The sequence below is a fragment of the Molossus molossus genome, unplaced genomic scaffold, assembly GCF_014108415.1.
Source record: "Molossus molossus isolate mMolMol1 unplaced genomic scaffold, mMolMol1.p scaffold_m16_p_14, whole genome shotgun sequence".
Taxonomy (NCBI): Eukaryota; Metazoa; Chordata; class Mammalia; order Chiroptera; family Molossidae; genus Molossus; species Molossus molossus.
The window spans coordinates 64,770,711-64,794,742 of record NW_023425349.1 but is presented as its reverse complement, the minus strand read 5'-3'; the positions used below and the strand labels follow the sequence as shown (position 1 = coordinate 64,794,742).

The 24,032-nt window shown below is 34.2% G+C and overlaps 1 protein-coding gene across 3 annotated transcripts in view; it reads left to right on the top strand.

Moving 5' to 3' along the window:
- MPDZ (multiple PDZ domain crumbs cell polarity complex component) overlaps positions 1 to 24,032 on the top strand; it is a 137,309-nt gene that overhangs the window by 11,724 nt on the left and 101,553 nt on the right. For all 3 annotated transcript variants that reach the window (XM_036260789.1, XM_036260788.1, XM_036260787.1), the window contains exons 3-8: positions 1,004 to 1,170; positions 19,295 to 19,504; positions 19,975 to 20,114; positions 20,775 to 20,988; positions 21,713 to 21,841; positions 23,502 to 23,711. In XM_036260789.1, coding sequence (XP_036116682.1) covers positions 1,004 to 1,170; positions 19,295 to 19,504; positions 19,975 to 20,114; positions 20,775 to 20,988; positions 21,713 to 21,841; positions 23,502 to 23,711 — 1,070 coding nt within the window. The remainder of the gene's footprint in view (positions 1 to 1,003; positions 1,171 to 19,294; positions 19,505 to 19,974; positions 20,115 to 20,774; positions 20,989 to 21,712; positions 21,842 to 23,501; positions 23,712 to 24,032) is intronic.

The window sequence follows — 24,032 nt, the reverse complement described above, 5'->3', positions numbered from 1 at the left end:
GTTATTATTACTATTATATTATTATATATTATTAGGATTGTTCAAAATATTTATTTTTTAACTCTGATACATTAAATGATCAATTAACATTTGAATTATATTAATTATAAATGTATATATAAATTTGTTATTTAAATTTAAGGAAAAACACTTAAAGTATTAAAAAGTCATGTTTTTTGAAGGGACATGCGTTATCGTGACATATTTTCAAGTAAATTTTCAAGTATAGAATATAGAATGCTTTGCTCCTTAGTGTATGAAATTGACATGTTTTGGATGTTATAACATTATCCACACTCACTTGTTTGTGAGTTAGTTATATTTCTAATTTTTCATATACGTAAATAAAAAAAATTTTTTTAATCCTCACCTGAGGATATTTTTCCATTTATCTTCAGACAGAGTGGGGAGGAAAGAGGGAGGGAGAGAGAGACAGAAACAGAGACAGAGAGAGAGAAAGAGAAAGAAACATTGATGCGAGAGAGACACATCACTTGGTTGCCTCCCACAGGACCCCAATCAGGGCCGGGGACCAAATGGCAACCTGTGTGTGTACCCTTGACCAGAATCAAACCCTCCACTCTTTGGTCCCTGGGCCAACACTCTTACTGCTAAGCCAAACCGGCCAGAGCATAAGTAAAGTTTTAAAAGGTGAAAATATCAGCATTTGCAAGATCACAGAACATTTAGTCTTCAGTAGTTTTGATTAAAAAGTCTAAATAGCTGGCATTAGAACTCAAATATACTTTATGTGAATTAGTTTCTGTACTTTACAGTTAGTTACGTGTAGCATACATTATAATGAGCTCCCTGCTTTCAAACTGACTCTTACCCAGGACTTCAAGGTTTGAGGGACATATTTATAGTGACACATTTTAGTCCTTCTTTTTTTCTTTCCTGGGTCAATTTTATGCTCTCAAAAGGAATAGTGTCAGGATTTATATGAGCATGGGTTGATGTGTGTGTTGAAACCTGTACTGATTGATGCTGCTCTTTGGTGTAGACACAACCCGGGCCCTGCAGGCAGCAGAGCGCCTGCAAGCCAAGCTGCGAGAGCGTGGGGACGTGACCAATGAAGAGAAGCTGAACCTTCTAAAGTCAGTCTTGCAGAGCCCACTCTTCAGTCAGATTCTGAACCTCCAGACTTCTGTGCAACAGCTGAAAGACCAGGTAGGACACCATTTACCCAGGCATTCACTGCATGGCCTAGATCTTGGGAAAGGCTTGTGTTTTTCTGAAAGGCTGATTTTTGTATGTGTTAATGAATAGTTAATGAAGTCATTTAAACCTCCAAATGAGACATTCAGATTCTCTGTGGCTTTTCCCCCCTAGTTATTTTTGTAGTGGCTGTTGCTGTATATTATAGATGATATGACATTGTGTTGAAAGCTCTGTGAATGCTAAAGAATGAGCCCCTACTGGAGAAGGGGATAATAAAATATGTTTAGGGTGGATGGCTGTAGACTTGGTTTCCATCATCACCACAGCTCATTGTTCCCATGGTCTTGCTCTTTCAGATTCAGACATTCAGCGCACTTAAAGATTTCAGATAAGCCTGGATTTGCATGTGTAATCGTGTGTGAGGAAGGGAAATCACCTCTATTTTGACAGTAAAAGGAATAATTACATTGTCATCAGTTAGAGGAATTGCAATTCTCACTTCTTAAAGGAGTGTAAGTAGCAATTCCTTCCGTGACAGCATCAGATGGTGATAAACACTAGAACTTCTAAATGTAACACAGTGTTTTTTCTGTAAAAATTATGAGCGTTAAAAAGTCCCAGCATTTATATTAAAACTGAAACATATCACAATGACAGAATGAAAATTGAAGTCAGATGTTCTTTGAACTTACTTAATTTAATCACCATTTCTTAGGTTTAAAAATCTGTATTTTTAAAATGGTTATTATCCTCATAAGGTTTGAAGTCAATCTATGCTTTCGGTCCAAGTTAATTCCCATTCTAATATTTTTAGCATTAATTTAATGGTAATGGATGACTTGCTAATAAATATTCTGCCTTAAAAGATTAAAAATGAGCTCTGGGCAGTTTGGCTCAGCAGTTAGAGCATTGGTCTGCGGACCAAAGAGTCCCAGGTTCAATTCCAGCCAAGGGCACATACCGCAGTTGCGGTTTGTCCCCAGCCCTGGTTAGGGTCGTGTGGGTGGCAACCAATCGATGTGTCTGTCTCTCTCACATTGATACTCCCCGCCCCCACTCTGTCTGAAGATAAATGTAAAAATATCCTTGGGTGAGGATAAAAAAAATTAAAAATGAAACTTGAAGACTAGTTTTATAATTCAGTGAAAAAACAGCTCCAATTAAAAAAAAACACAAAAAAACCTCCAAAATGTGCCAAATCAAAAAGAACAAATAGTAGTGATAGAGAATGAATTTATTTAATGTCATGAAACTTATATACTATACATACATACATACACACATACACACACGTATTTTTTTTAAGAGAGAGAGAGGAAGGGAGAGAGATAGAAACATCAATGTGAGAAACATCCATCAGCTGCCTCCTGCATGCCCCCCACTGGGGATCCAGCCCACAACCCAGGCATGTGCCCTGACCAGGAATCAAACCAGGTCCTCTCAGCCCATAGGACGATGCTCAATCAACTGAGCCACACCGGCCGGGCTCATTAAACTTCTTAACGTAGATATTTTTGTAGCCGAAATAGTAAATCAAGAAGATCTTTCAAAATAGTTTTCTCTAGTGAATTTCTACTAAATGATATTTTAAAGTCATTATTAATGAATTGAGAAGAAGAGGTGTTTTTGTTATATATGGTTGTGTTTGTCCCCTTTGGAGAAATCAGTATTCTGAATGTAAGTGTGATTATGATGTGGAAAACTATCTGGTTTTTCAGTGTGTGAAGAAGAGCAGTTGTCTTCTCCTCTAATTATATTATGAAGATATGATTAGAATGAGAGGAAACGTTGAAACAAAAAGTATTAGTAAGTATGGCAGGAAATACCACTAGACCAGTGAGATAACTGTCAAAAATACCCATTCTAGTCAGTCTTATGTAAGTGGAATAGCATTTGTACTTACAAGGTCTGCTGCCTGGAGGGGAGAAATAGGTCTACTTGTTGTTGAGCTTCTCTTACATTTCCAAGTAGAAGCAGGATATGGGCTCCAAGACTTTGAGTTCCATGTGACCAGCTACAGCCTCCTTGGAAATGTATGGAGCATAATATCAAGTCTCATTGTCTGAGACTAAGTACAGGATGATGATGTGTTAATGACAGATGCTGATATAGTTTAGAACTAAGTAAGCTATGAGGTTGGTGAATTCTATAGGCATGTCTTATGAGCCTTTGAACTTTCGGCTCTTTGGTCACCTCCTCAGGTACTGAAAGGGACCAAGGAAACCATGTGGCCCACATCCTAATGGCTGAGAGAGGTTGGGTGACCAGAACTAGAACTCAGTTTTCTTGGCCTCACAAGGCACAGGCCATGCCCTTTTTTAACTCTGCAGCCTATTTCACGTCATTTCCCCCCTAAAGGCAGAAAATTGATCCCTAGCTGATAAAAGTTTAGTTTTTGTTAAAACCACTGATAGCTTCTTGGTTTTCTTGAATCTTCACATTAGTTTCTATTCTTTTTTTTTTTAATCCTCACCTGAGGACATTTTTCCATTTTTTGTTCAGATAGAATGGGAAGGAGAGAGAGAAACATCGACATGAAAGGGACACATTGAGTGGCTGCCTCCCGCACCACCCAACCAGGGCTGGGGACAAACTGCAACTGAGGTACGTGCCCTTAGCAGGTCTCTCTGGACCACAGGCCGACGACGCTCTAACTGCTGAGCCAAACCGGCCAGGGCTAGTCTCCATTCTTTACTAAATCAATTTCATTTGTTTATGAACCAGAGTATTTTTCTTGTATGACTAGAGTAAAATTTATTGTTTTGAAGTTTAAACAAAAATATTCTAAACTTTGTGTTAGATTTAAATTTTCTTTATAGTTTACCAACTTAATTTATTAATATTTATAGTTTAATATTTAATTAGTGTACCTAAGGAATGAATTTTTTCATGCTTTTAAACTAGTAGCTACACAAATCTGATCAATGGCTAGCTTTTGTTTATTACCTTATACTTAAATTATTTTTTCAGATGTACAATTCTATATGCACAATAGGTGCAAGTTACTGTTGCTTCCTTTTTTAGAATTATTGGTATATTTGACTCCTTTGATTTTTCTCCACCATAATTTTCCTGTCTTTTAAGAAGCAGAGAGAGTGAATAATTGAAAAGCTGAAGGTATATGTAGTGTATTGGAGAACATGATCATATTATTGCTCTAATGACAGATGCTGAGATGCCATGTTGAATTAAGCCTATTATTTTTCCCCTCAGATCCTCCTCATTACTTCTATTCAATAATGTTTAATTTTTCTAATTTGCTTCTTCAGTATTAAGACTGCCCTTAGATATCAAACTGTGTTTCCCTTTGGCAAATTAAACACTTGACAGGTGTGTAACTGAGAGGGCAAAAAAAGCCATGCCCTGAAGGGATGTGCTATTTAAATATTGTCAAAAATATTAACAGGTCTGAGAATATAATTGATGCCTCTGTTTAACTCCACCACATTGTGTATTGTTCTAACCGCCAGCTAAAAGGATGTGTGCTATTAAACCTGAATAATCTCTAATGGCTCCAGTTTATTTCCTACTGCATGATTCTTGTTAAGTGAAGAGAAGGAAAAAAGAGAAATGTGACTGTGTGTCAAGGATCTGTCAAGTGCAAATTCTCCAGAAGTGTCCTCCCTGTCACCTAACCATCACAGCTAATAACTGCAGGGCTCAATGCGTATTCATGACAAAAATCCAGCCATTGAGGGGCAAATAAACACGTTAGCAGTTTGATAATAGGAACTTGTCAGCCATGAGGAAATTGGATTTGCATATTTATTCTGTGACGTTTCTCCAGTCCAGTATAGGTGTATGCTACTTTCCTGATGAATTAATTGCCTCGCCTTATGAATTGACCACAGGCATTAAATCAGACATCTTTTTATTGTGAGTTACTTTTAGGAAAACTGTGGATTAAAATTATTGATTTCAATAGAAATTTGGGACTAATACTTAAAAATTTACATTGCTGAGTATTTCTTTTTTGGCTTTGGTAACAGAGACCAATTGTAAGATTGAAGAAGTGATGTGGGTAATTCAGATTACAAGAGCGGCTGATAGAGGAAACCAGCCCCAAGCCTCTGAATGTTCTAGAGGATTCTCCTTGTAGTGATTTCCAGATTTTTTTGGGAGTGTGACACTCTCATATTTTGTTCTTCTTGTTATTTGATATTTCCAGGCTCCTAGTTCATTCAGCTTTCTCCCAGAAAAGTCTTGGCTCATATACATATCATCTAGATGCATAATGTATATAGACATGAAATTAAGCCAGATTTTTCTAAGTTTTTCCTTAGAAATTTTGATGTCTCTTGAAATAATTGGAGCGATACTGACTTAACGTAAAATCAAATTGGAAATTACTGTTCAGTGTCGATGAACGTTATTATATTCTTTTTCACTTTTATTCTTGAAATATGGTCTTCATGGTATAAAATTTTGGTTTATACTTCTATGTTTCTAAGTTTTACTGTTCACATTCCAAAAACAGTTTGACATAACTTCTGAAGGCAAGCAAACATGTTGACTAATAGGTGATTTGCAGATAAATGTAAACAAAGATCAAATAAAAGTATCAGGGAACTAGATATTTCCAGGACCGTGGGTTACTAAAATTGAGTGTATCATTTAATTTCCATTTTCCAGAAGCAAGGCAAAAAATAAATAAATAAATAAATAAATAAATAAATAAATAAATAAATAAATAAATAAAACAAACAAACAAACAAACAAACAACAGTAAAAACTGGAGGATTATGTGTTGCTCAGTGTGAGACATCGTTCAGTGAACCAGATTTTCTCTTGACATTGGGAGGGTTATCTCATGGATGCTTTTATAAAAGAAGGCTCATAATTATTTATTAATAAACCTTTACTGAAAACCTAAAATCAATAAAAATACAGTGAATAAATAAGATGGAAGTTCTCACCATTTAGGAGGGTAAACAGAACATATATATTCTTATATAATTAAATAGAACAAGAAGGTGGGTGATATGAGAGGAAGGAATTACTAACTTTAAAAGAAAAGTTTACATGGGAGATAACAAGTCTGATGGGTCTTGAGAAATGAGGTGTTTTCTACAGAGATGAGGGAAATTATTTCAGGTGGTGGGAACAATGTTGACATGGGTATAGAGCAGTTCTCAAGTGAGTGTGATTTTTACATTCTCCCTTCTTAGGGGACATTTGACATTTTTGACTGTCCCAATTAGGGGATGGAGAGGGCATGCACTGGCATGTAATGGGTAAAGTCCAGGGATGCTGTTACCCATCTTTAATGCACAGAGCAACCCTCCAAAACAGAATTACTGGGTTTATAAAGTGTGCAGTGCTGAAGTTAAGGAACAGTGAAACAGTCACATACTGACTTTATTATCAGAGAGATGGAATCTATGCAGGCTGTTGGCAAGAGAGGAAATTTGTAAGCCAGATTGTAAAGGCTTTAGTAATGTAAGGGTTTTGTTGAAAATTGTCTTTGCTCTTTTATATTCAGCTTTCTGTATCAAACTTTATTGTATCAAGTTAAAATTGTATTAATCCTATCATCTGACCATTCCATTAAATAAAGAATTTTAACAATTGATATTTTTTTATTTCCCCAAATTTAAAAAATTAGAGTAAAAGACACATAACATAAAATTAAGGTAAAGTTTTATTTATTTATTTATTTTTTAATCCTCACCTGAGGATATTTTTTTCTCAAATATCTTCAGATAGAGTTGGGGGTGTGGGGGAGGAGGGGAGAGAGGGGGAGAGAGAGAGAGAGAGAGAGAAACATCAATATGAGAGGGACACATGGACTGGTTGCCTCCCACATGACCCTGAACCAGGGAGGGCCGGGATCGAACCACAACTGAGATACATGCCTTTGGCCAGAATCAAACCCATGATTCTTTGGTCCGTGGCTGACACTCTACCACTGAGCCAAATTGGCCAGGCCTAACGTAAGAGTTTTAGTAACAGTCTGATATGTAAGGGCTTCAATTGTAATCGTAAAATACATAAATTGTTCTCCTAAGAAATGCTTCTTTCATTTTTCTATCTTTCTAAGAATGAAATATACTAAGAATACATTGCATTCTAATTTATAAATGTAATGGCTTTTCTGCCAGAGGGTACGTGAAGGAATGTACACCCTTTTTTTATTTTTCTGATGCTTTGTCTTAAAACAGAAGTGAATTTCAGAGAACCCAGAGAAATAGGTAGCTAGTGTATTTCAGAGGGTCATTTTCAAATATCTGCTATCAGCTGAGGGTGTTAATGGAACACCAGTATTCTGGGGCATGCCTGCAGGGCCACCATTCTGTAGGTAAATATTTATAAAACTGCTAAATCAAGTTCATGGCCAAACTGTTGAAGCATGACACTTTTCAGTAGTGCATCAGTGACTGATAATTTCTTACATTTATATTTTTAAGATTGATGGAAAGATGAGACTTTTGATAACGGCATTTTGTTGCTCTGTTTTGACTTTGGTAATCAGAAAGAGACTGTTTTGTGCAATTCATGTCTCCAAGAGCAGAAATGCCTGTTTCCTCAGCTTTTATTTCACTACTTATATTAATGACAAAAACATGACCTCTCTCTCTGTGGTTTCTGATTTGAGACTGAAATGATTATTTATCTGTAGGCTTGCCATCAGTAGAGAGGAATACTATCTCTCAAGAATATGTAAGTTAAATTATACTTGGTGTTGGTAAGGGGAGGGAGGACAGAAAGAAAATATGGCTTGACCCCATTAACAGGAATTATCTAAAAATGGAATAGAATTCTTCCCAGTTTACATTGCTTGTGAAAAATTAAGAATGATTTTTTTTATTCCTGAAATGGTTTTACTTTTATTTTATGGTAGAGTATTACAGCCATATACCAGAAAAATGTCTGTCTTGAGACTCTAATGTACATTGTCTAGAAGTTTAAAGAAAAAGAGTGATTCTTATGTTTCTACATTTACCATAAAGTTTATTTACTGTAGGAATTTCAAATACTTTATTTTTGGTACAATAACAGCTTTTAAATGTTTGTTCCTTTAACTAAAAGTTTGTAAATATAGAGCCTTTGAAAGGACTGAAATTCTTGTTTTATCCTGGGCAAGAAGGCACTGTTCAAGCTTTTTATACAGTGCTGGATTAAAATGCAACACCATCTTGCCATTGGGTATGCATGTGTGTCTAAAACAGCAAATGGTGCTAATTGTGTGGTGTTTTTGTGACAAAGTTAAATGATCTTTGGAGGGAAAAAATGTGAAATTTACTGGGTATAACCTAAATGAGTTTTTTAACCCAAGAATTTAAGAACAGTTGATTTACATTTGATGCTATAGTAACAACAACAATAATTACCTTTAAGGAGCCCTGATGTACTGTGGATTTTGTCTCGTTTAACCAGTCCATCAGTTCATAGGAGGGTGGGGGTTATCCTTATTTTGTCCAGTGAGGAAAATGGAGTTTAGAGGCCTTAAGTAACTTAATCTGGATCACACAATTATTCATTGGTCAATTTGGGAGAAGAATCTGAGTCTGTCTGATCCTGAAGCCAATGCTTTTTACCTTTAATTTACACTATTGCTAAACCCTTAGCTCTCTAATATAAAGGAACAAATAAGTTGATGGGGGGTGGGGAGGGGGTAGCCTTTTAATAGCATTCCTAAAGAGAAATGCACTTAAATGAAACATTTTGTAAATTCAAATTTATTAACATTGTCATTTCTCTTTAAATTATGCCCCCACATTTTAACCAGAGGACCTTTAAAATATAAACTTTCATTCTGGTTTTATTTATAATTATGCTCACTTTTTTTTTAAAACCTTACCCGAGGAAATTTTTTTCCATTTATCTTCAGAGAGAGTGGCGGGGGGTGTGGGGGAAACATTGATACAAGAGAGACACATCAATTGGTGGCCTCCTGCATGACCCTGACCAGGGCCAGGGATGAACTGCAACTGAAATACATGCCCTTGACTGGAATGGAACCTGCAACTCTTTGGTCCGCAGGCTGACGCTCTAACCACTGAACCAAACCGGGTAGGGTGTAAAACATTAGTTTATAAAATATACGTGCAGTACTCTGCATTATGCTGCTCGAACCCAACATTTTAGTGAGTATACATTTTTCTTTCTTTTTTTAAATCCTCACCGGAGGATATTTTTCCATTGTTTTTCAGATAGAGTGGGAGGGAAGGAGGGAAGGAGGGAGGGAATAAGAGAGAAACATGGATGTGATAGAGACACATGGATTGGTTACCTCCCACACGACCCCAACTAGGACCGGGAATCGAACTGCAACTGAGGTATATGCCCTTGACCGGAATTGAACCCACAACTCTTTGGTCCTGGAGCAGACGCTCTAACCATGATGTTATTTCAAGAATGGATAAAACATTTGTAGATGCAGCTATGTGTGAAAACTAGAACATTATAAAATAGTATAATGTACTACTTGGCCTTTCACTTAAGTTGATGACGTTGTATAAAAGCACGTCTACAGTTTTGTACTTGATTTGATCACTTAACAAGCTATAGAAATCAGTGTTGCTTTAGTAGATTGTGGATCATTCATATATACTTGTCTAAATACTGAAAGGGAGAAGACAAGAATCTTATGTACTCTTTAATTCATCTTTAGTTTTAAGTGTTCTTAGCTTTCCATCTTGAGTTTCATGGTTGATTATCCTTTTTAGCATAGGGGAATTTTAAGACAAATATGGCACTGAAGCTGTGTACTGGTATACATAAGACAGGAGCAGAAAATTTGCATTTTTGATTACTCAGAATGACTCTTTAAACATTCTTTTTTATGATTTCTAAAACAGTTTTTGTTTAGCTAAACATCTTGGGTTAAGGAATTATTTTCTAAATTCAGTCTTCCTACCATTTAAGTTTATCAGCCAATGACAGTCAATAGCTACTGTAGAATATCTGCAAATTATAATGTGGATTGTAGGCCACTATCTGCTTTGCTATTCAATAATCATACCTACTAAAAGAAAGGTTGGGAACTAATCTTGATAGAGTAATTTTATAGGCTATCTAGCATATTAGTGATTATTGAAAGCATTTGCCTCTTTAATTACTGTCCCATCATCTAGAGCCCAATGTCTTGGACAGTTGAGGTGCTCAATAAGTATTTGGATGAATGAAAGGAAGGTCTCACAGAAAATGTAAAATTATACTTATTTCATTGGAAAATGCCCTCCACCCCTTTATAACTTGCTGCTACATTTTGTATCTTGTTTAGTTCAGGAGCTGTGAGCTACTTTATGTCCAAAATAGTCTCGTCACATTTAGCTAATCCCCTTTGAACATGCAACTCAATTTCTTTAATTAGCTTTAAAAATAAGGATCATTAAATCAAAGTGCCACCATCAATTATTGTGTAAGGGTTTGCCTGTTCAATAATGCATCAGAGTTGTGCTCTAATCAGTATTTCACTGAAAGATTTATGGAAAAGGAGGCCTCCCTTGGTTCCAAACTTGAAATGCAGTTCTATTATGTATAAAAAATTGTTTCCTGTGATTACTATGATTTTAGGTGCTGTATTTCATCAAATACTCTCAGCATCCTATCCATCTTTGTATTTCATATTTGGGATCAGTTCCAGGGAGTATTTTACAGCATTTTTGTAAATTTACTTTTTTTTTGTTCTGCAAGAAAAAAAAAAAAGACAAGGTGCAGATTTAAAAAAACAGTCTGCATTTCTATGAGGTGCACCTGTTTTGTCAGATTCCCCAGAGAATGCCTTATTTCTTATTTCTCATTATATTAAAGAGTAACAAACAAACAAAAAATGGGAAATTGAACTAGCAATATGTTTATAAATTTGTTTAAAGTCTATGAAGCTAGGGTTGCAAAAACAGTGGTCATATTTCTTGCTTAATTCAAGATAATATATATTTTGGCTTTTAAATGATAGAAATGAAATATCCATCAAATGTACATAGTATTTGGATCATTTTATCTCATTGCTATGCTAAACAGAGTAAGTCACAGTAACGGAACCACAAGGAAATTCAGTTTGTTCCTAAGCAGTCATCTTTGTAGACAGTTATATAAGTACTTTGGGAAGATGGATGTTAGCTATTAAAATAGCGCTAATAATATTAACTTCCTTTTTAATTAACAACTCAGAAAGGATATATGAAACTTAAGAAGACAATATTTCAATATGGTTAAGTTTAAGTGCTTTAATAATATTTATATGATCAAAATATTTCAGACATTGATTTTTTTATTTTTGGAATGGCATCAGTTATTTTACAGAATAGGTATTACTATTTAAAAAAACATAAAAAGCAATTTATAATTTTGAAATCTCTCAATTATGTCAGCCTGGTACCAGTGTGTAAAAATATAATGTAATAATTATTTTTTCTTCTTGTAATTTGGTTTTCAATGAAATGATTACATGTTTTAAAAATGTATAATCTTTGGAGGTAAAATGCATTTGCTGAGAATTCATCTTGACTTGAATACTTGTTAAAGGATTTATTCTGGGAATGGAAATTAGCAGTTGAATCCATATGAAGCCTGTGGAGGGTCATCCATCACAGTAATAGCGTAAGCTTAATCTTCAGATAGACATCTAGTTTCTATATTCTCCTTTATTTAAGGTGAATGCCTGGTAATTGATCTGTAAATTCAGAGTGTCTTTCATAAAAGGGTTAGCTTGATGTATAGAGGTTATTCCTACTTTTTTTGAGAAATATTTTTGAATTATCCATTGGAGTGCCCAGGTTCTGTGTTTTGATTGTATTGCTTATTTTGCAAACTTCTTGCAAAATTATATAGCTCAAGGATTTTTTTACAAATAGAATATACCCATATAATCTTTCACCTGAATCAAAGTATAGATAGTTATGACCACTCCATAATACTTAGTGTCCCCTCAGTCAGTCCTAACCTTCTACCCCAAAGGAATCACTGCTTCTTCATGTGGCCTATTTGAAATATAAATAATATACAACATTGTGTAATATTAAGATATATAACATGATATTTGACACATGTATGTATTATGAAATGAATACCACACATCCATGAACTTACATAATTACCTTTGTGTGTGTGTGTGTGTGTGTTGAAAACATTTAAGATCTACTCTCTTAGCTGTTTTCAAGTGTACAATACAGTATCATTAACTATAATCACCTTGATGTTCATTAGAATCCCTGTAAGTTATTCATTCTATACCTGGAAGTTTTTACCCTTTGACCACCATCTCTCCATTTCCCCCTTCCCTGAACCTCTGGCAACCACCAGTTGCTCTGTTTCTGAGTTTGGCTTTTTTAGATTCCATGTATAACTCAGATCATACACTGTTTTGACTTTTATCCCCTAGCTAAGTATTTGAATTTTATATAAATGTGATCTGAGTGTGTGTGTGTGTGCTTTGTGCTTGGCTTATTTTTCTCATTTTGTGTCTTTGACATTTATGTTATATGTAGCTGAAGTTCTTTTCTATTTTTTATTGTATGACTACAGTAGAATATATTTGTCCTTTTTTTTGTTGATTGTAATTTTGTTTTCCCCAGTTTTGCGCTATTGTAAAAAAACTGCCGTGCAACATGTTGTTTGATGTTCGTTCATAAGTATGTATATCTCTCGGATATTTACTTAAGAGTGAAATTTGTATGTCTTAAGGTATACACTCAGCATTTGTAGATTCTGTCAAACTATCTTTCCAAGTAGTTGTAGATCTAGACTTTCATTATAATTATAAAAATTCTCATTTCTACAAATCATTGCTTACATTTGGCACACTGGTTTTAATTTCTCTTATTCCAAGTTTAGCCATTCTGGGCATTTGTTGTAATATCATATTGTTTTAATTTGCACTTTCCTGAAAACTAATTATGTTGAGTACCTTTTCATATGCTTATTGGTCATTTAGATATCCTTTGTGGATTTCCTGTTTAAGTCTTTTGCCCACTTTTCTACTGATTTGTCAGTCTTCTTACTGATTTATGAGAGAGACAGAGTATTCAAAATGCAATTTTTTTTTGTACATTTGTATCATAACTGTCTTTTTCTGCTTTGTATTTTTTGTTTTCACTTCCTTAATTGTGTCCTTTGATGACCAGAAGTTTTTGTTTTCTTAAATTTTAATAAATTCCCATTTCTCAAAGCTTTTCTCTATGGGTATTACCTTTTTAGTCTTACTTAAGAAATCATTGACTGTACCAAGGATGTAGAGATTTTTTCTCAGAAGCTTGTATTACCTTCTAAATTTTGGCTGTGGTGTGAGGTAGAGATAAAGTATGTATGTTCATGTGGATATTTATAATTTTTCATATGAATATACATTTGACTCAGAACCATTTACGGAACAGACCATCATCCTTTTCTTCCTTAGTATTGGCACCATTGTTGTAAATCAAGTGGTCATGTGTGTGGGTGTGTTTCTAAACACTATGTTGTATTTCAATTTTGTAAAAAAATTTTTTTTTATATTTTAAGTGGAATGTTTCTAAAAAAGTTTTATCTTCTAGTTGGTTTTGCTAGGAAATATAATTATTTCATATTGATTATATCCACCAACTTTTAAAAATTCACTTATAAAGCTAATAGTTTGTAGATTTGTTTTCAATGTAACAATTGTGTGTCTGCAAATAATTAAAATTTTTATTTCTCCAATTATAGCCTTTATACCTTTTATTTTTTGTATTGTCTTATTATACTACCTGAAACCTTGAGTCTACTAGAAGTGGTGAACATCATATTCTCATTCTCAATTTTAAGGTTAAGAGCTTTCAGTATTTCCCTATTAAGTATGCATTTTATCCAATACTATTTTCTGTCATTTACTGAGCTAATCCAATGTTTTTCTCCTTTATTCTGTTAATATGGTAAATTAAACCTAATTTTTAGATATTAATTTAACCTTGCTTTTTTGGAGTGCCCAACTTAGTTTCAGTCATTTTATATATATATATATATATATATATATATATATATATTTATATTTATATTTATATTTATATATTTATTTATATATGTATATCTATTTATCTATCTATCTATCTTTAGATTTAGTGTGTTAACATTCTTGTTCAGTATTTTTGTATATATAATTTTCCTTTCTAGTAATGTCCTTAGGTTTTTGTGTCAAGGTTATGTTGGTCTCAAAAGTTGAGAGCAGTTACTTCTTGCCAGTGAAAGAGCTTATAAAATTGATGTTAATTTTTAAAAAAATATTTGGAGGACTTTACCAGTGAAATCATCGAGACCTGTATTTTTTGTAATGTGTGGGAGCTTTTAATTATGGACTCAATCTTTTGAATAGATGCAAAACTACTGACATTTTGCTAAATTTGTTTTTTAAGGTATTAGTTTATATCATATAATTTGCCCCCCAAATTTTTGGTATAGGTTAATCACTGTATGACTGTAGAGTCTAATTAGGTCCCTCTTTTTTATTCGTGATATTGGAAATGTATGCCTTTTGCATTTTTTGCATCAATATGGTTTCGGATTTTTCAGTTTTATTAATCTTTCTTCTAAACACCAACTCCTGGCTTTGTTGAATATTTTTATTTTTTAAAATATTTTTTTTATTGATTTTTTTAGAAAGAAAGGAAGAAAGAGAAATAGAAATATTGATTTTAGAAAGAAAGGAAGAAAGAGAGAGAGAAATATTGATTGGCTGCCTCCTGTACGCCCCGCACTGGGGATTGAGCCTGCAACCCTGGGCATGTGCCCTGACTAGGAATTGAACCGTAACCTGAACTAGGACCTCTCAGTCTGTGGGCGACGCTCAATCCACTGAACCACAACAGCTGGGCTGAAGCTTATTTTTAAAAAATAGTTCTTTATACAAATATTTTAATTGTTTGCAGTGCAAGGGTTACTCTGATACAACTATCCCCACAGGGTGAGCCTAATTACACATAGAACTAAAGGTAATGTTTGTTTTCTTAGGATGCTACTATAGCAGAAGGAACGGGGAGCACAATTCCAAATAAGTGACTTCCTAGATGAAAGGAGACTGTCCATTTCTTCTGCATTGCATATTGACTTTTGCCCAGAGCATTAAACACTTGTTGATTCAGATATTTTCTTGTTTGTGCTTCTGCAGCACTTAGCAAATAAGTGTACAGTTATTTTAAAAAAAGTGTATTTAAAACTACTTATATTAGTTATAAGTATTTTTATAATTGTGTAATTTATTATATAAAATCTTAGGACAAAAAATTTATGAAAACTTATTTAAATTCTCTTGAAAGACTACATAGTTTAATTGATAAAAGTATTTTTGGTGAGTTGGTTGTGTTTGACCAAAGTGTAAAACATTGAGGAAAGACCTCATAAAAATCTAGAAGTTTTTTTTTTTTAAGAGTTTGTTTTATTGATATTTAGAGAGAGAGGAAAGGAGAGGCAGAGAGAAAGAGAGAAACATTGATGTGAGAGCAGAACATCAATTGGCTGCCTCTTGCACGCTCCCAACTGGGGATCAAGCCCGAAATCTGGGCAGGTACCCTGACTGGGAACTGAACCACCAACTCTTTGGTGCATGAGAAGATGCCCAGTCAATTGAGCCACACCATCCAGGGATAGAGGTTTCTTGAATGAAATTGTTTCTCAAGTGTTCATATATTTGCTCCATGTTTAGAAGCTGAATTTGAAAATAATGCTATATTATATGAATTCAGTTTATGCAAGAAAGAAGATAGAACCCTCCCATAACTAAGATATTTGTGAATGAATATACATATGTTTTAAGTTAAAATAAAGTGCTTAAGTTATATATTTGTCCTCTATTATTATTTCTACTTTATCTGACCTTTTAGAATAACTAAACCAATTACTGGTTTTGACTATGTAAGAGGATCTCCTAGACTTCTAAATACTGAGAGGTGTTTTGTTCGGTCATTTCACAGAGAATTTGACAAATTTTTTATTGAATACTTTACGTAATCTTTATTTGAGTTATGTTTTAGGTATTAGAACTAATTAAAAACCATTAATTTATTTAATTTATTTATATGTTTATTTCTACGAACATAAAAGGCCTTTTTAGACTGAAATACTCAGCCAGAAATTAAATAGAGAACACATAATTATTCAGTGACTCTTGCTCATTTACTAGCAACTTCCATAAATTATACAGATTATTTATCTATATGTAAAAAAAATTACCAGATAGTTGTGTTTTCTTTTGTTTATTTAATATTCTAAAAACCAAGACAGGATTCAAGTTCTTTTTATTAAGCACTTATGCTGTCCGCTGTGAACAAGCTTATCAAGGAAAATATGATTTGTTCTCATTTCTCAATGAGATTAATTCAGAAAGCCATTTAAATAAAGTGATAGCAGAATAAAAAGGGAGCTTTGTGCTTTTTCAATGTGCATAAATTTGAAAATTTTAAAACAAGCCTTTTGTATGATAATATAATAAAATTACAGTTTTTACATGTGTAATCTCTTTAATTTTTGGTTTTCCACTTACGTGAACCTCAAGGGCCAGGAGGAGACATGAGGAGTCATTGACATTGGTTAAACCTTTAACATATTTGGGGAAAACACTGGTATTTAGCACTTTTATACATTCTCAAATTATAATATTGTACTAGCTCTGATCCTATAACTTTACCCTTGGAATGCCCTCCCACCTTGTCTTACATGATATCAGAGCTTATACTTCATCAGTTAACTTCATATGGCTAGACTCTCTGTTCTTGGAATGTGATTTGTTCATTCTGGTTTACCATAGTAGAAGTCCAAATATGTTTTCCTATGAAATATGCCATAGGCATTAGGTCCTGTGTGTGGGATTCTCAGCCTGTCACAGATTTCAGTATGCCATCTGCTCCAACCTGAGCAGTGTCTCCTCTGCTGGCAGACTTTAATGAAGTGCCATGGCTTGGGATAAAATAATCTGATTTGGCATAAGAAGCTTGCTTTTTAGAAAACAATAATTGATCATGCCTGCTCTAGATTTTAAAATAAGCATTTGAAAGGACTCCAAACGCCTCTTCTAAGCACATAGATCTCCTTTTCATCTGTGGGGTAGATAACCATTATAATGGTTGATGATTGGTAACTTTGGTAACTTGTTTTCTGTTTTATTTTTAAGGATAGATGACAAACTCTTAGGCACAGATGGGTGATGCATCGTGAACTATTTGGTTCTTCTGGCAGTGGCAGCTCTTTGCCTAATATCTTATTTGCAGAAATGATATCTTAAATGACTGATGTGTATAATACAAAGATAATAAGAGCACCATGATGAAATACATCTAGCTCATTTATACTCTGTCTGCTCTACACTCTGTGTGACTTTGTTAAATTTGTCACCGTAAAATAAAAATGAAGATATTTGGAGGGTTGTTGGGGAGATTATATCAAAGTAGGTCCTTATAAAACGAATAAGCATTTATTCTGCAAATGTATGTTGAATGCCAACTCGGTGCTAGGCACTCTTCTAGAGAATGAGGATAAAATCGAGATAAAATAGTCAGATTCCTCCATTGGAGAATTATACATTCTAGTCTGTCTTGACAGATTGGGATGAAAGTTCCATGACAGCAGGGTACATGCCAGGTGGTAATAAGCACCATGAAGGAAAATAGAGCTGAGTAAGGTCATGGAACATAATGATGGGATACTTTCTTAGATCGAGTTGTCAGGGAGGTCTACTCTGTGGTGACATTGAGCACAGCTGAAAAAGAAATAGATACTTGGAGGATGGATGTATCTGACTGGTAGAGGGGGCAGCTTGGCAGTTTGAGGAAAGGTGAAATGGTCAGTATTGCTGGAGCTATGTGGGTGAAGGACAGAGTGCTAGGAGATGAGTTCAGAGAGTGATTCTAAGACATAATTAATTGGTGTAATCTTTCTGATAAATAATTATAGATAAAAAGTTAGTTTCCACCCTATAGAAATATGAAATCAGGATTAATTATTTGCACTATTTTGTCAATTATTTAGCTTTAGCTTGGAGCTCCTTACAATAGGCACACAAAAGTAATTATAGAATATGTTTCCAAAATGGAATTATCTGTTTTGTTGTTGTTTACTTATATATTGTACCTGGAAATTGCCAAACTGTGAAGTTTAAGGCACAGTCCTCCAGATTGGCACCTCTGACCAAGACTTTGGAGACCAACAACAAAGGAGTTAAGCTCCAAATATAAAGTTAGAGGGAAGAATCTACACAAGATAGAACCAATTGCAAGTTCAGGAAGTTCCTAAACTACCCTCAGGTTCAACATGTCACTAAAAGGACCTACAGAACTTACTGAAAGCTATTAGACTCACCATTGTGGTCTATTTTATGGAAAGGATACAGGTCAAAAATTAGCCAAAGGAAGAGACACATAGTGTGGAGTCTGGTGGGATTTCAAATCAAAGCTTTTATTTTCCTTAGGAAGTGTCTCCTTCCCCCAAATCTATGCATGACAGTATGCATGGAGTATTGCTAAACCAGCAAGCTCACTTGATTTCCGTGTTCAGAGTTTTTATTTGCACACCATTTCCTAGGTATGATTAATTAATCAATTGATTACCTATGTGGTTTAACAGTCTCAGAATTTGAGCTGATATCATTTGACCTTGTGGCTCACCATGAATAACAAAGGCATTCTTATTATCTGGGAAATTCCAGGAGTTTAGACACTTGCTAGGAGCTGGGGACAAAGGCCAGACCTCTCTTTGGGGAAGACCAAATTCTTTACTACATATGGTTACATAAAAATTCAGACAATACAGAAGGTAAGTGGTCCCCTGGAATCCCATCTCTCTGGAACAGCCAATGTTATATTCGTTGTTTGGTGTATATTGTTCTGATGTTTAATATATCTATAAACATTTTTTGAAAGTACATTGAATTATATTATACATCGTTCTATAACTAGCCTTTTTTTTACTTAAAAGTATGTATTTGGATGTTTGTATTGAACAGTGGAAGTAACTTGATTAAAAATATTTCTTATCTAATAAATAGTGCTTCATTGCACATCCTTATACACATCTTTGTGTGTTATTCTAATTTTCTCCTTGAAATAAATTTTTTGAAATAGAGTTGCTTAATTAAATGACATGGAAAATTTGAAATTTGGTATGTCCTTCATAATTACCCCTCTTGGGATGTTTTCTATGAAATAAATTTATGGAATGTCAAAATTATTAATTTCCATAATACTCTTAGGTAAACATTTCAACTTCGGCAATTTCAAATGTGGACTGTACCCATATTCCACATCTCAGCCCAGCTGTAATTACTACTCTTCAAAGTGAATCATTTTTATCATCCCCAAACAATGGGCATCTGGAAGGACTTACAGCTACAGGTACTCCACACATCAGTGGAGAACCTGCTTGTGATGGATTTGATCAACTGATCAAAAATATGGCCCAGGTAAGGATATTTTTTTCCTGTTAGCTATGATAGAACTCATAATATCTTAAGATTGTAATCAAGTCCTGGATAATCTGAAGAATATTTATATCTTTATATTATGTAACATGTTTAAATATACATTAAATATGTGTTTATTAAATGTAGTATTAAATATATTCTTACTAATGAAGACACAACATGAAAAAAATTGGAATGAAAATAAAATAGATTTTGTATGAGTTTGGAGGGTTCAGAGATTTTTCTATTCTGTTTCTTTAATCACATTTTAAAACGAATATTATATTTTATGTTCCGGAAATATTCCTCAGGATAAATAGAATGTCTCATTCTAGGTGATGAGGGATCATGATTATCTTAGAAAACCTGTTTAAAAAAATTTTTTAAAAACAAAGTAATGCCACTAGTAAGATGACTGTAAGTGTGGTCATTGGCTTTTAATTTTCTTTCTTGCTTTGTTTCCTGAACAGGGTCGCCATGTAGAAGTTTTTGAGCTCCTCAAACCGCCTTGTGGAGGCCTCGGGTTCAGTGTTGTGGGACTGAGGAGTGACAATCGGGGAGAGCTGGGAATATTTGTGCAGGAGATCCAGGAGGGCAGCGTGGCTCACAGGTGAGATGGCCGGGCTGCGATCTGGTTTGGTACCACATCCAGGAGAGGGGTTGATTGCCTTGGGAGAATGTAGAGAAACAAATGAATAAAAACAAACAAAAAGCCAAATGTAATGATGTTAAACAGTTTTTTTTTTTAGACATCATTAACATTGCTGATGAAAAATAAGTCCTTCTGAAAGGAGAGTAGCTTTTAAATATAGTCATAACTTAATCACTTTTTGGTAAGGAAAGAAAAATTTGATTAGGACATTATTCTCAATGTTAGTAGATGGGCTCTTTTGATTAGATTTTAAAATTACTATTTAAAAAACTATACATGTGGCCCATGATAATTTCAACTGTATTTTATTAATATACTCAAAGCAACAGGTAAATATATGCATCTTTACTTTTATTTGTAGAAGGTAGGAACATCAAGATAGAATGTGTAGGTTGAGTGGGTTGCTGAGAGAAAGGGCTCTTAAGTGGGAGCAGTTGATTAGGGGTAGATCAACTGAAGCCAGTGTACATGTTTTTAAAAGTAGATGTGCCAGAAAAAGCTACTTAATTGTGGACATTAGAAAACAGAATTAAAATAACCTGAAAATGTATTTCAGGAAAGCTGTCATTGTCTTGGGAGCTGTCAGATATCTTTTACCCCCTTTTTTATTCTTGATAGAGATGGAAGATTGAAGGAAACTGATCAGATCCTTGCTATCAATGGCCAGGCACTTGATCAGACAATTACACATCAGCAGGCTATCAGCATCCTGCAGAAAGCCAAAGACACTGTCCAGCTAGTGATTGCCAGGGGCTCGTTGCCTCAGCTCATTAGTCCCATGGTTTCCCGGTCCCCGTCTGCAGCCAGCACGGTTTCAGCTCACTCTAACCCGGTGAGTACATGAGCTTTCACAGGAACAGAACACTTTCTCTAGTACTTTTTGATTTTTTACAGGTTTCTAGGTGACTATTTTACATTGCCGTAAGTTCTTTGTATTTCTTGAGTTTTTGTCTTTTTCCTTTTATCTTTTCGTAGCCCTATTTGTTATTTAATTATGATTAAATTTCTGTCTTCTAATAAAGCAATTTTTACCATTTTTGTTTACAGCATCCCTCAAATGAAAAAAAAAAGTTTTTAAAAACAAAATTGACTATCCGTACACATATATAATCTCGATTTTGCTTTGTTAATTATAGATTATAATCTGTATTGTTATGGTCAGTTGTCGATGACTTTAAGAAGTCGTTTAATTTGGAGTACTGCAAGATAGGATTATGCAGAAAACATTTTTAATAGTTAAAGCCTTTTTTCTTGATATTTTTCTTAAAACAACAAAAAAAGTTCTACAAAGGATCTTCAAATCAGTGCCTATCTTTATCTGGTTAAATGTGGTCACTATAGTGATGTATTGATAATTTCAAGGATGATTATGCAGTAACAGTCTGTTGAAAAGGAAGTGTACTAAATAAAAGGTAGATTTCTTAAGGCTCATTTTTATGTTTGAATGCAATTATTTAATACTACTCCCAAAATAATTTTCACAAAAATCTCAACTGTCATAAAAATTTTAGTTTTTCCTAAATAATTTCAGATGCTTATAGGAGCTTTGTTTTCAGATTCACTGGCAGCATGTGGAAACTATTGAATTGGTGAATGATGGATCTGGTCTGGGATTTGGCATTGTAGGAGGAAAAGCAACTGGCGTGATAGTAAAAACCATTCTGCCTGGAGGAGTGGCTGATCAGGTAAGCTACTCCCAACAGGTCTTTAATGCTGTTTTATCAAATAACATGGCTTCATTTTTTACATTATCTGTCAGAAAGAAGAAACTTTGGCATTAGATAATATCAAAGAAGCTGAGTTATCTTCTGTTTTGCTGGGTTGTCCTTAAAATGTTTTCTTAGACCTGGGGAGAAATACCTTTGAAAGGCAAACATTGGTCTTAAGTTAAAGTAATATACCCACATACTAAAGTCTTGTTATAGTTTTGATCTTTCTAGAGAAAGCAGTCCTTTATTTTATTATCATAAATCATATATATAAACCTAGTCAGCTGTTTTATAGCCACAAGATATTATTGAAAAAAGAGTTCTTTATTATAGTAGGAAAAAAACAAGATTCATTTATCCGTTTAGTGATGGGTTGCTGGTGTCCTCTTTGTGTATGAAACAAGCCTGCTTTTATCACTGAGAGTAGTTCATTAAAGAATTGCCATGTATGCTATGTGACATGTTGGATTATATGTAAGAAAATTGTAGTTACTTGTTATGATTTATATTTTAATTAGATAAATTCTTATAATGTAAGTATCTTTTTGCCTTGATTATAACATTTATTTATAAAGATGTTTGCTTTTGCATGTATATTTGTACTTATGTGTCAGGTTTATCAAATATTTTATTCGCCCTGGCCGGTTTAGCTCAGCGGTTGGAGCGTCGGCCTGAGGACCAGAGAGTCCTGGGTTCGGGTCCTGCTAGGGGTTCGATTCCTGCTAGGGGCATGTACCAAAAAAAAAAAAATTTGTCATATTCATAAGTGAAAGTCAGATTTATTGGCAGCCTTATCAATGGAGGTATTGACAGTAACACAGTAGTTTGCAGATTTTCTTTTATTTTAATATTAGCCGTTATCTAGCAGTATCCATTGAAATTCTCCTGCTTGACATTCTGGTGATAAATACGTTTTATCTTCATTATAGAGCTGCCTATCCAAATACCGTGGATACTTACTCTTTAAATTGAAATTAAAATTGAAATTAAATGAAATTACAAATTCAGTTCCTCAGTTGGACTAGCTGTGTTTCAAGTGCTCAATAGCTATGTGTTGCATGTAGCTGCTGTACTGGACATTTTCGTCTTGCACAAAATTTTGATGACTGCTGTTTGTATGGACTCTTATAAGACTGCTTTTCACTCCCCTCATCTCTCTGAGTTATCTGACATCTATCATGTCACCATGATATCATCTGCAAATAAGTTCTTTAGAGATATTCATAATTTAAATGGCAAGGCAAAAAATTGTGGTATTAATTCATTGCTTTCTGTGGTTCATACCATATTTTGAGTAACATGTATTCATATAGTGACTTATACTATATCTTTGCATAATGGCATTTTCTCTTTCTTATATCCCTCAAAAATTTACAAAAAGGCTTAATATTTTCTTGCATCTAGTAGGTAGAAATCAAAGTGAAAAGCCTGTATCAACTCAATCTAAGGACTATTTGTGAATTTTATATCACATTGACTGACAAAGCTGCTACAAAAGACAGTTCAAATCACAGCTATGTGTAGAGTCCATGATTGATATTTATATCATTGCTTTTTTACAATTCCCCTTCCCTCGTTTAATATTTCTCTGATGAAGGTAATAATAATAAAGCCTGATAAATCTCTTTTTATTCAGCATGGACGATTATGCAGTGGAGACCACATTCTAAAGATTGGTGACACAGATCTAGCAGGAATGAGCAGTGAGCAGGTAGCACAAGTCCTCAGGCAATGTGGAAATAGAGTTAAATTGATGATTGCAAGAGGTGCCCTAGAAGAACCAGTAGCACCCACCTCTTTGGGCATCGCTGTATCATCATCCCCATCCTCTACGCCAGATATGCGAGTAAGTAGGTAAAACAGTTAATGGGGGAAGACGTTAGAAACTAAATGACAGGACGTTTATTTTGAAACTAGTTTTATTAATGTTTATATATTAGTGGTAAAGAATGAAACAAAGTTCAAATGTAGAGATGTTTTGGCATAAATAATGTGTTGCATCTGTTACATTATGGGTAAAAGATGAAAAATAGATTGCTTGAAAAATTCTAGATGAATATTTTACATTTGCCTCTAAGCAGCCTATTTATGAGGATAATATTTTGCAGTATAGAAAAGTTTTGAAGAATTACTTTCTGCCAATACCTAAAATGTTTAATTCTTTCTC